Source organism: Nerophis ophidion, linkage group LG03 (genome assembly GCF_033978795.1).
Source record: "Nerophis ophidion isolate RoL-2023_Sa linkage group LG03, RoL_Noph_v1.0, whole genome shotgun sequence".
Lineage (NCBI taxonomy): Eukaryota > Metazoa > Chordata > Actinopteri > Syngnathiformes > Syngnathidae > Nerophis > Nerophis ophidion.
This window is the reverse complement of record NC_084613.1, coordinates 18,048,609-18,062,801: the sequence shown is the minus strand read 5'-3', so window position 1 is coordinate 18,062,801 and position 14,193 is coordinate 18,048,609. Positions and strand designations below refer to the sequence as shown.

Below are 14,193 nucleotides of genomic sequence, written 5' to 3'. Positions count from 1 at the left end.
GCAAAATATTCAGCAACACAGATGTCCAAAATACTGTTTAATTGCGCGATGAAAAGAGACGACTTTTAGCCGCAAATGGTGGTGCGCCAATATTTCCTGACAGTCCGTGACGTCACGCGAACGCGTCATCATTCTGCGACGTTTTCAACAAGAAACTCCGCGGGGAATTTAAAATTGCAATTTAGTAAACTAAACTGGCCGTATTGGCATGTGTTGCAATGTTAATATTTCAATCAATCAATCAATGTTTATTTATATAGCCCCAAATCACAAATGGTGTCAAAGGACTGCACAAATCATTACGACTACAACATCCTCGGAAGAACCCACAAAAGGGCAAGGAAAACTCACACCCAGTGGGCAGGGAGAATTCACATCCAGTGGGACGCCAGTGACAATGCTGACTATGAGAAACCTTGGAGAGGCCCTCAGATGTGGGCAACCCCCCCCCCTCTAGGGGGGGGGGTTCATCATTGATATATAAACTATGAGACTGCGTGGTGGGTAGTAGTGGGTTTCAGTAGGCCTTTAAATGCATGAAATCTAATGTGTGTCGCCAAAGTATCCACAGCTTGTAGAAATTTGCATTACGTTGACGTGAGGCAGCGCATATTTTCATGTCAAGTTCAGCCTTGAATACATGGGGCTCCCGCCCGCTTGTCGCTGGCAGGGCTACATGCTGAAGAAGGGCCACAAGAGGAAGAACTGGACGGAGCGCTGGTTTATGTTGAAGCCGACCTCCATCTCCTACTACGTCTGCGAGGACCTGGCCGAGAAGAAGGGAGACATCATGTTGGACCAGCACTGCAGCGTGGAGGCAAGACGCACATACTTTTTACTGAAATTTGACCTTAACAACCTGCATGACCTGAACAATGTCTGTACTTTTAGTGCCCTGGAAATATCGGAACTTCAAAATAACAGACCAATTCATTGTCGTCAAAGAGGCACTTTTCTCTTTGTAGAACGGTTCTTCTCAAATAGTGGGGCAGGGGAACATGCTTTATCAGTATCATGCTTCCAAAAGCTGTGCGCTATTAATACTGACTTCCTCATTTTGATAGAAACGTTTATTGAAATGGTTTAAGTAACATTTTTAGTATCAAATGGTTCAAGTCGGTCAAAAAAATATTATATCATTATTTCAGGCAAATTGAAACACTTTGAATCTTAATATTAATAGTTATTCTCTTTTTGTAATTTGATTTATATTACATTTTTGTTTTTTTATGTTAGTAAGGATATAAGGCCTGACTTCCTCATTTAGATAGAAAGAATCAGCACCAGCTTTTATTTTGTAAATTAAAATGTTTCAAATACTGTGCACCTGAGTTAATGTTGCTGATTAATTAGAATTTATAATTTTGTTAGCTTAATTAACTAAAATTTTCAGTATCACATATTTGAATATTCTTAATTTAAATAAGGATTTAAAAAAATTCAGGCAGATTGGTGGACTTTAAATCTCTTCTGTTACAGATTAAAACGCAATATTAATAAAGTCATCTTTTTTTGGAGGTTTATCTATATTTATTTTTTGTTTTTTTATGTTAGTAAACATATAATGCCTGACTTTCTCATTTTGATAGAAATAAATCAGCACAAATGTTTTATTTTGTAGATTAAAATGTTTTAAATATTGTTCACCTGACTTAATGTTACAGGTTAATTTTAATGTATTATTTATTGAGCTTATTTATTTTTTCTGTATGAAGTGGCTGAAGTCAGCCCCAAATTTTTTTATAACTTAAATGAGGATTTATTAATATTTTTAAATTTCAGTTACTTTTACTCTAAATCTCTTCTGTTACAGATTAAAAACAATATTAATGAAGTTATTACTTTTTTGTAAATTAATCTATATTTATTCAATGTTTCACCTGCCTTTCTCATTTTTTTTTTCAAGTTAAAGTGTTTTAACTATTGTGCCCCTGAGTTAATGTTGCTAATCAATTTGAATTTATTATGATTTATTAGGTATACTTAGGGCTTCACGGTGGTAGAGGGGTTAGTGTGTCTGCCTCACAATACGAAGGTCCTGAGTAGTCAGGGTTCAATCCCGGGCTCGGGATCTTTCTGTGTGGAGTTTGCATGTCCTCCCCGTGACTGCGTGGGTTCCCTCCGGGTACTCCGGCTTCCTCCCACCTCCAAAGACATGCACCTGGGGATAGGTTGATTGGCAACCCAAAACTTGCCCTAGTGTGTGAATGTGAGTATGAATGTTGTCTGTCTATCTGTGTTGGCCCTGCGATGAGGTGGCGACTTGTCTAGGGTGTACCCCCGCCTTCCCCCCGATTGTAGCTGAGATAGGCACCAGCGCCACCCGCAACCCGAAAGGGGAATAAGCGGTAGAAAATGGATGGATGGAAGGTTTATTTAATTCAATTTTACCAAGACATTAGATGGCAGTAGTATATAGTTTAGGGTGTGTTATTTTTATGCGTTTTTTTGTTGGGCCCTAGAACAAGTTAATACATGTTCTAAGGCCCAACAGTGATTGTACCTATTACAATCACTGTTTGATTGTAACGGTGCATCTTAGTTGTAGTTTTCATTAACAGAATTGGAGATGTTTAAATCGCAATGTAAAATCGCTAATGCTAATCAGTAGCAAGTGAATAGCAAAGCCAATGTATATTAGCACCAAGCTAGCGCATTTTTGAAAAAGTGGAGCCTTACTTTACTTATGTTGGAGTGCTTTTTTTTTGTTTCTTTGTGGGGATTGAAATTTGCAACATTACGCAATGTTGCTGATCATTTATTATTACATACTTTTTTAAATGTTGTTTTTCAGTATCAAATTGTTGAAGTCGGACAATTTTTTTTCTTCTAATTTAAATTACGATTTATTATTATTTTTTAATTTCAGGCACATTTGCGTACTCTATATCTCTTCTGTCACAGATTAAAAAGCAATATTAATAAAGTTATTATTTTTTTGTCAATTAATCTATATTTATTTATTGTTTTAGATGATATTAAGGATATAATACCTGCCTTTCTAATTTTGATTGAAAAAAATCAGCGCAAATGGTTTTATTGTTTTCTGGGTTAAAGTGTTTTAAATATTGTGCCCCTGAGTTAATGTTGCAAATCTATCGGTTCGGGACATCTCTGCGCTGCTGAGCCGCCTCTGCCTGGGATGGTTTCCGTGCTGGCTCCACTTTGGACTGGACTCTCACGGTTATGTTAGATCCACTATGGATTGGACTTTCACAATATCATACCATTGCTTTCGGTCCCCTGGGGGGGAGGGGTTACTCACATATGTGGTCCTCTCCAAGGTTTCTCTTTGTCATCATTGTCACTGTCACCGACGTCCCACTGGGGTGAGTTTTCCTTGCCCTTATGTGGGCTCTACCGAGGATGTCGTTGTGGTTTGTGCAGCCCTTTGAGACACTGGTGATTTAAGGCTATATAAATAAACATTGATTGATTGATTGATATTAGGTATATTTGATTACACTTTACCAAGACATTAGATGGCAGTAGTGTATAGTTTAGGGTGTGTTATTTTTATGTTTTTTTGTTGCGCCCTGGAATGTGTCAATACTTTAACTATTGTACCTTTTACAACCGCTGTTTGATTGTAACGGTGCATCTTAGTGGTAGTTTTCATTAACAAATTTAGAGATGTTTAAATCGCCATGTAAAATCGCTAATTCTAATCAGTAGCAACTGAATAGCAAAGCCAATGTATATTAGCATCAAGCTAGCGATTTTTGAAAAAGTGGAGCCTTACTTTACTTACATTGAAGCAATTTTTTATGTCGATTTCTATGTGGGGATTGATAATTGCAACATGACGTAATGTTGCTGATCATTTATTATTGCATACTTTATTCAATTTTGTTTTTCAGTATCAAATGGTTCAAGTCGGTCAAATCTTTTAAATACTTAAAATACATTTTTATTTCAGGCAAATTGATGCACTTTAAATCTTGTCTGTTACAGACTAAAAAAAACAATTTTAATAGAGGTATTTGTTGTTGTAAATTGATTATATATTTATTTTTCCATTTTTTTAAGCCAATAAGGGTTTCAATGTTGTGCAGAGGTGCACTTATAACAATTTTATGGACAGGCGCAGAGCACAAAGTGTTTTTGTCTTCCGAGAGTAGCCATAATAAAAAACCGAAGCACTGAACGAGCTCACTATTGAATTTGAAGAAAAATAAACCTCTCATTTTAAAAAAAGAAAGAGAAGAAGAAAAGTTAGGGGAATACAACATCAAAGAACATTTAACGCATGGGTGTCAAACTCTGGCCCGTAATTTAATTTGGCCCTTGAGGCAATATCAATTTAGCATTAGAGCTGGCCCGCCAGTGTAATACAGCATCAGTGCCGCTGTAAGACCGCATTCACCGCTAATACTCATACTTGCCAACCCTCCTAATTTTCCAGGTAGACTCCCGAAGTTCAGTGCCCCTCCCGAAAATCTCCCGGGGCAACCATTCTCCCGAATTTCTACCGATTTCCACCTGGACAACTATATTGGGGGCGTGCATTTAAGGCACTGCCTTAGGCGTTCTCTACAACCTGTCGTCACGTCCGCTTTTCCACCATACTAACAGCTTGTCACATAATATTTGTGGCTTTTACACACGCACAAGTGAATGCAAGGCATTCTTGGTCAACAGCCATACAGGTCACACTGAGGGTGGCCGTATAAACAACTTTAGCACTGTTACAAATTTGCGCCACACTGTGAACCCACACCAAACAAGAATGACAAACATTTCGGGTGAACATCCGCACCGTAACACAACATAAAAAATACCCAGAACCCCTTGCTGCACTAACTCTTCCGGGAAACTTCCAGCAAACTGACCAATAATTAACGTTTTATTCATGCATTTTCTCTTGCTACTTCCAAACTTGAATGTTTGGTTCATTCATTATTGTTACTTTATTTTCAAATGTATTATTAGCATGTGGAAAAAATTTGATATTTACCTCAGAAGATTGCAAATAGAAAAAAAGGCATAACATTAGTATTTAAATTTGATTTGATATGCCATTGATATTTTTTTAATTATTATTATTATTATTTGGAACTGGATTTTGCATGTCACTAAAGTTATATAAGCCTTGCTTGTTCAATATTTATTGCAAAACTTGTTTGAGTCCCTATTAAAAGGTTAATTTGTTCAACCTTGGCCCGCGGCTTTGTTCCGTTTAAAATTTTGGCCCACTCTGTATTTGAGTTTGACACCCCTGATTTAACGTATGAAATAAGCCAATAATTTTTAATAAGTATTAATTGATCCTTTTCTACAATTTGTTTTTCCTCCCATTCTAGAAGTGACCATTCTGTCCACCTAGCCCCGCCCCTTTAGGTACCCCAACAGCAGGGCGAGTTTTGCTGTTGAAAAATGGCATCTATGGGGCGGACCCACCTGAACTGTCTTCTCCATTGTCTTCCCTGTCGCAGCCTCTACCAGACAAAGAGGGAAAGAAGTGTCTCTTCTTCATCCGATCCTCGCAGAAGAGTTTCGAGATCAGCGCCTCGGACAAGAAGAAGAAACAGGAGTGGATGCAGGGTGAGTCGGCGACGGCGGGCGGCGCAAGGCAGCGTGCTCACCCATGTGTTGTGGCGCAGCAATCCAGACGTGCGTCCACCTGCTGGGGGCGTGCCGCCCTGCGCCGCACCGCGAGGCCCGGCAGAAGCGGCGGGAGCTGCGCCTCAAACAGCAGGCGGACCAGGACGAGCTGGAGACGAGGATGAAGGAGCTGCAGACGGCCAACGAGGCCAAGCAGAACGAGTTGGAGGACATGAGGAAGGTGAGGCGCAGTGAGGGGAAGTAACAAGCTACATGTTTACTTGACCCACTTTCTAGGGAACTTATCAAGGAGCTGTTTATACAAACCCCGTTTCCATATGAGTTGGGAAATTGAATTAGATGTAAATATAAACGGAATACAATGATTCGCAAATCATTTTCAACCCATATTCAGTTGAATATGCTACAAAGACAACATATTTGATGTTCAAACTGATAAAAACATTTTTTTTTTGCAAATAATCATTAAATTTAGAAATTGATGCCAGCAACACGTGACAAAGAAGTTGGGAAAGGTGGCAATAAATACTGATAAAGTTTAGGAATGCTCATCAAACACTTATTTGGAACATCCCACAGGTGTGCAGGCTAATTGGGAACAGGTGGGTGCCATGATTGGGTATAAAAGCAGCTTCCATGAAATGCTAAGTAATTCACAAACAAGGATAGGGCGAGGGTCACCAATTTGTAAGCAAATTGTCGAACAGTTTTAGAACAACATTTCTCAACGAGATATTGCAAGGAATTTATGGATCTTACCATCTACTGTCCGTAAAATCAGCAAAAAGTTCAGAGAATCTGGAGAAATCACTGCACGTAAGCGATGATATTACAGACCTTTGAGCCCTCAGGCGGTACTGCATAAAAAAACCATCATCAGTGTGTAAAGGATATCACCACATTCATATAAAACCACTGTCAGTAACTACAGTTGGTCACTACATCTGTAAGTGCAAGTTAAAACTCCACTATGCAAAGTGAAAGCCATTTATCAACAACACCATGGAGCGCCGCCGGCTTCGCTGGGCCCGAGCTCATCCAAGATGGACTGATGCAAAGTGGTAAAGTGTTCTGTGGTCTGACGAGTCAACATTTCAAATTATATTTGGAAACTGTGGACGTGGTGTCCTCCGGAACAAAGAGGAAAATAACCATCTGGATGGACACAAAGTTGAAAAGCCAGCATGTGTTAGGGTATAGTGTTGTATTAGTGCCCAAGGCATGGGTAACTTACACATCTGTGAAGGCACCAATGATGCTGAATGGTCCATGAAGGTTTTGGAGCAACAAACTTTATCATGGACGTCTCTGCTTATTTCAGCAAAACAATGCCAAGCCACTTGTTACAACAGCGTGGCTTCGTAGTAAAAGAGTGCGGGTACTTTCCTGGCCCGCCTGCAGTCCAGACTTGTCTCCCATCGAAAATGTGTGGCACATTATGAAGCGTAAAATACGACAGCGGTGATCCCGGACTGTTGAACAACTAAAGCTCTACATAAAACAAGAATGGGAAAGAATTCCACTTTCAAAGCTTCAACAATTAGCTTCCTCAGTTCTGAAACGTTTATTGAGTGTTGTTAAAAGAAAATGTGATGTAACACAGTGGTGAACATGCCCTTTCCCAACTACTTTGGCATGTGTTGCAGCCATAAAATTCTAAGTTAATTATTATTTGCAGAAAAAATATAACGTTTATGAGTTTGAACATCAAATATCTTGTCTTTGTAGTGCATTCAATTGAATATGAGTTGAAAAGGATTAGTAAATCATTGTATTCCGTTTATATTTACATCTAACACAATTTCCCAACTCATATGGAAACGGGGTTTGTAATATCAGGACCAACAGTGCTAAATAGTATAAACCAGAGACCCCAATCAATGGCTTTTATGCCGATATCCGATATTGTCCAACTCTTAATTACCGATTTCGATATCAACCGATATTGATATATACAGTCGTGGAATTAACACATTATTATGCCTAATTTGGTTGTGATGCCCCACTGAATGCATTAAACAATGTAACAAGGTTGTCGAAAATAAATCAACTCAAGTTGTGGAAAAAAAATGCCAACATGGCACTGCCATATTTATTATTGAAATCACAAAGTGCAGTATTTTTTTTTAACATGCCTCAAAACAGCAGTTTGGAATTTGGAATTCACCATGAATTGATTTACGTGGAACCTGACTTAAATAAGTTGAATAACTTATTCGAGTGTTACCATTTAGTGGTCAATTGTATGGAATATGTACTGTACTGTGCAATCTAATAATAAAAGTTTCAATCAATCAATGGGACATGCTCTCCCTGAGAGAGCATGAGGAGGTTAAGGTGGGCGGGGTTTAGGGGGTGGGCGGGGGTTGCGGGGGGTGTATATTGTAGCTTCCCGGAATAGTTAGTGCTGCAAGGGGTTCTGGGTAGGTGTTCTGTTGTATTTATGTTGTGTTACAGTGCGGATGTTCTCCCGAAATGTGTTTGTCATTCTTGTTTGGTGTGGGTTAACAGTGTGGCGCATATTTGTAAGAGTGTTAAAGTCGTTTGTACGGCCACCCTTCAGTGTGACCTGTATGCCTGTTGACCAAGTATGCTTGCATCCACTTGTGTGTGTGAAAAGCCTTAGATAATATGTGATTGGGCCGGCATGCAAAGGCAGTGCCTTTATGGTTTATCGGCACTCTTATCTTCTCCCTACGTCCGTGTACCACTCCGTACAGCTATGTTTTAAAAAATCATAAATGTTAATTTTTGAAACCGATACCGTTAATTTACGATTTTAGATTTAAAAGCATTTTTTTGCCAATAATAGCGGAAGTCCGATATTATCGGACATCTCTATTATGAACTTATATCACTTTCCTCTGGCACTGTTCCCCTAGCTTTCAAAAAAGCGTTTTTTCATCCTCTGCTCAAAAGACCTAACCGCGATCCTGACCTCGTGGTAAACCACCGGCTGGTGTCCCACCTTCCCTTTTATCTCGAAAATCCTCGAAAGAAATTGTTGCACAGCAGCTAAATGAACACCTAGTGTCTAACATTCTCTGTGAACCTTTTCAGTCCGGCTTCAAGGCAAATCACTCTACGTAGACAGCCCTCGCAAAAATGACTACTGATCTATTGCTAACGATGGATTCTGATGCGTCATCCATGTTGCTGCTTCTTCATCTTAGCGCTGCTTTCGATACCGTCGATCATAACATTTTATTAGAACGTATCAAAACACGTATTTGTATGTTGAGGGTTTTTTTTGCCCTGATGTGGGATTTGAACCGAGGATGTTGTTGTGGCTTGTGCAGCCCTTTGAGACACTATAAATAAACTTTGATTAATTGATTGATTGACATGGGGCTAAGCTAAGTGGTTTAGCTACATTTCCAAATAGCTTGGCGCTAGCTTTTCCTGTAGCTTAACTACTTTTAGAGCCATGTAGTGAGGTGAATTGATTAACATGGACCCCGACTTAAACAAGTTGAAAAACTTATTCGGGTGTTACCATTTCATGGTCAATTGTACAGAATATGTACCGTACTGTGCAATCTACTAATAAAAGTTTCAATCAATCAATAAAAAAGCTTAGATCAAAGATACTAACAGAGAAAACAGACTGCATATGGAGAAAATCCAATGTCCTGGATGAATGAGAACATCCATGCATCCAGGGAAACTCCCTGATGATTGGTGGGTGTTTGTATGATGAGTCACTATTGACTAAGGTTAGGGCGAAAAATTGCAGACTGGCCAATCAGTGGCAAGATAAGGTGGGTCATAGAAACAGGAAGCTAAATTAGCAAATTTCACAGGACAACAAGGCACTCCGAGACAGAGGGACGCTTCAAGCTGACCTCTCCAAAAAAATGACAAACTGTAGTTACTGACAGTGGTTTTCCGAAGTGTTCCTGAGCCCATGTGGTGATATCCTTTACACACGGATGTTGCTTTTTGATGCAGTACCGCCTGAGGCATCTAAGGTCACGGGCATTCAATGTTGGTTTTCGGCCTTGCCGCTTACGTGCAGTGATTTTTCCAGATTCTATGAACCTTTTGATGATATTACGGACCGTAGATGGTGAAATCCCTAAATTTTTGCAATAGCTGGTCGAGAAACGTTGTTCTTAAACTGTTGGAGAATTTGCTCACGCATTTGTTGACAAAGCGGTGACCCTCGCCCCATCCTTGTTTGTGAATGACTGAGCATTCCATGGAAGCTGCTTTAATATCCAATCATGGCACCTACCTGTTCCCAATCAGCTTGTTCACCTGTGGGATGTTCCAAATAATTGTTTGATGAGGATTCCTCAACTATCTCAGTCTTTTTTTCCAATTGTGCCAGCTTTTTTGAAACATGTTGCAGGCATCAAATTCCAAATGAGCTAATATTTGCAAAAAATAACAAGGTTTTCCTGTTGGAATGTTAAGTATCTTGTCTTTGCAGTTTATTCAATTGAGTTTAGGTTGAAAAGGACATGCAAATCATTGTTTTGATTTCCGATTTACCCAACGTGCCAACTTCACTGGCTATCGAGTTGGCACATGTTTGAGTACACGCAAACATTCAGTAGATCGGGCCTTTAGTTTAGGTACAAATGTCGTCAATGGAGGCACATCACAGGTTAATAATAGAGGAAGAAGATGTGACGATTGCTGAGTCATCATGCCAAAACCCATCCATCCATCCATTTTCGACCGCTTATTCCCTTTTGGGTACGCGGAGGGCGCTGGTGCCTATCTCAGCTACCATGCCTGTGAATGTTGTTGTACAAGCAGGTCATTGTAGATGACCCCAAAGAGCAGCAACGTGTTCCAAGTGTTGAGACTGAAGGGCAACATTCCAGTTGGCTGCCATTGTTATTCCAAACAGCCGCATTGTTCCACAGTGCTTTCACTCACACACTCGCTGCCAAGTGGGCAAGACGCAACCTCGTGAATACTAACGAATGTGCGGCTCCGCCCCTCCAGCGTTATCCCCCCGCTCCCCCCAAGTCATGAATAATGTAATTCAGGAATGTAGACGGAAACGGGAATGGCGACTCGTTGGTCGCGTTAAACGCGTGCTTCCAGTTGACGACTTGATTGACAGGCGGGGCAGTGGTCGTGTGGATTGACAACTTCCTGTTTGGTCAGGGGATTTTTAGTGATGATAACACAATGGAGCAGGACTAGAGTGTATGTCGACATAAGCGAACATTTTTAATTAATAACACATGGGCCAGAACTAAAGGGGCTGTCGACATAAGCGAACATTTTTAAGTAATAACACATGGAGCAGGACTAAAGGGGATGTCGACATAAGCGAACATATTTTATTAATAGCACAGTGGACCAGGACTGAAGGTGTTGTTGACATAAACTGACACTTTTTAATAATAGCACAGTGGACCACGACTAGAGGGGATGTCGACATAAGCGAACATTTTTTAGTAATAGCACAGTGGACCAGGACTAGAGGGGATGTCGACATAAGCGAACATTTTTTAGTAATAACGCGTAGACCAGGACTAAAGGGGTTGTCGATATAAGCGGACAATTTTAAATAATAGCACAGTGGACCAGGACAAGAGGGAATGTTGACATAAGCAAATATATTTTAAGTAATAACACATGGACCAGGACTAAAGGGGTTGTCAACATAAACGAACATTTTTAAGTAATAACACATGGAGCAGGACTAAAGGGGATGTCGAAACAAGCGAACATATTTTATTAATAGCACAGTGGACCAGGACTGAAGAGTTCTTGACATAAACGGACACTTTTTAATAATAGCACAGTGGACCACGACTAGAGGAGATGTTGACATAAGCGAACATTTTTAGTAATAGCACAGTGGACCAGGACTAGAGGGGATGTCAACATAAGCAAACATTTTTAAGTAATAACACATGGACCAGGACTAAAGGTGTTGTCAACATAAGCGAACATTTTTAAGTAATAACACATGGAGCAGGACTAAAGGGGATGTCGACATAAGCGAACATATTTTATTAATAGCACAGTGGACCAGGACTGAAGGGGGTGTCAACATAAGCCAACATTTTTAAGTAATAACACATGGACCAGGACTAAAGGGGCTGTTGACATAAGCGAACATTTTTAAGTAATAACACATGGAGCAGGACTAAAGGGGATGTCGACATAAGCGAACATATTTTATTAATAGCACAGTGGACCAGGACTGAAGGGGTTGTTGACATAAACGGACACTTTTTAATAACAGCACAGTGGACCACGACTATAGGGGATGTCGACATAAGCGAAAATTTTTTAGTAATAGCACAGTGGACCAGGACTAGAGGGGATGTCAACATAAGCAAACATTTTTAAGTAATAACACATGGACCAGGACTAAAGGTGTTGTCAACATAAGCGAACATTTTTAAGTAATAACACATGGAGCAGGACTAAAGGGGATGTCGACATAAGCGAACATATTTTATTAATAGCACAGTGGACCAGGACTGAAGGGGGTGTCAACATAAGCCAACATTTTTAAGTAATAACACATGGACCAGGACTAAAGGGGCTGTTGACATAAGCGAACATTTTTAAGTAATAACACATGGAGCAGGACTAAAGGGGATGTCGACATAAGCGAACATATTTTATTAATAGCACAGTGGACCAGGACTGAAGGGGTTGTTGACATAAACGGACACTTTTTAATAACAGCAAAGTGGACCACGACTATAGGGGATGTCGACATAAGCGAACATTTTTTAGTAATAGCACAGTGGACCAGGACTAGAGGGGATGTCGACATAAGCAAACATATTTTATTAATAGCACAGTGGACCAGGACTGAAGGGGTTGTTGACATAAACGGACACTTTTTAAGAATAGCACAGTGGACCACGACTAGAGGGGATGTCAACATAAGCGAACATTTTTTAGTTATAACGCGTAGACCAGGACTGAAGGGGTTGTCGATATAAGCGGACACTTTTTAAGTAATAACACATGGAGCAGGACTAAAGGGGATGTCGACATAAGCGAACATATTTTAGTAATAGCACAGTGGACCAGGACTGAAGGGGTTGTTGACACAAAGGGACACTTTTTAAGAATAGCACAGTGGACCAGGACTAAAGGGGATGTGGATACAAGCGGACAATTTTTAATAATAGCACAGTGGACCAGGCCTAGAGGGGATGTCGACATAAGCAAATATTTTTAACTAATAACACATGGAGCAGGACTAAAGGGGTTGTCGACATAAACGGACACTTTTTTAAGTAATAACACATGGAGCAGGACTAAAGGGGATGTCGACATAAGCGAACATATTTTAGTAATAGCACAGTGGGGACTAAAAGGGAGGTCGACATAAGCGGACACTTTTTAATAATAGCACAGTGGACCAGAACTAGAGGGGATGTCGACATAAGCAAACATTTTTTAGTAATAGCACAGTGGGGACTAAAAGGGATGTCGACATAAGCGGACACTTTTTAATAGTAGCACAGTGGACCAGGACGAGAGGGGATGTCGACATAAGCGGACCCTTTTAGTAGTAAGACAGTCTTGGTAAATGGCACAGGAATAACACAGACTGTGTACTGCATGGTGTTTGGGTGCCAGTAACTCACAGCACACTGTTTGTCTTTGTGTTAGCGTACACAAACCTTTGCCATTGAGGTGCAAGCTTTGGTCTCCACATAGTTAACAGCATGAATACACACACACACACACACACACACACACACACACACACACACACACACACACACACACACACACACACACACACACACACACAACACAACACAATAAAACCTTTAAGAGAAGGTAGAATCTCTTGACTCCTCTGTGACATTCACATTAGTCTGTTTGTTCGCTTGTGTTGACATTGTGTATTGTATTGTCTTGTTCTCTTACACACACACACACACACACACACACACACACACACACACAACACAATAAAACCTTTAAGAGAAGGTAGAATGTCTTGACTCCTCTGTGACATTCACATTAGTGTGTTTGTTCGCTTGTGTTGACATTGTGTATTGTATTGTCTTGTTCTCTTACACACACACACACACACACACACACTACACAATAAAACCTTTAAGAGGAGTTAGAATGTCTTGACTCTCCTCTGTGACATTCACATTAGTGTTTGTTCACTTGTGTTGACATTGTGTATTGTATTGTGTCTTGTTCTCTTTTACACACACACACACACACACACACACACACACACACACACACACACACACACACACACACACACACACACACACACACACACAATGAAACCTTTAAAAGAAGGTAGAATCTCTTGACTCTCCACTGTGACATTCACATTAGTGTGTTTGTTCGCTTGTGTTGACATTGTGTATTTTATTGTGTCTTGTTTTCTTACACACACACACACACACACACACACACACACACACACACACACACACACACACACACACACACCATTTCCCAAAAGTCTTCACAGAAAATGTTTAAAAAACAAAATCAAATGGTGGAACGATACATGTTGTAGATGAAAGATGCCGAGAGCGATACCAAGTACATGAATGTACACCTAGCTAACTGGCCTGCTGTTATTGCTGATTCAGTGTAATACTGAATAAAATATGTCTCCTTAATGACAAATACATTTTATTATTACAA

General features: G+C 40.1%; 1 protein-coding gene across 1 annotated transcript in view; it reads left to right on the top strand.

Annotated features, from left to right (window-relative positions):
• swap70b (switching B cell complex subunit SWAP70b) overlaps positions 1-14,193 on the top strand; it is a 39,953-nt gene that overhangs the window by 16,024 nt on the left and 9,736 nt on the right. Inside the window, exons 5-7 of the mRNA XM_061894467.1 lie at positions 671-817; positions 5,436-5,544; positions 5,604-5,785. Coding sequence (XP_061750451.1) covers positions 671-817; positions 5,436-5,544; positions 5,604-5,785 — 438 coding nt within the window. The remainder of the gene's footprint in view (positions 1-670; positions 818-5,435; positions 5,545-5,603; positions 5,786-14,193) is intronic.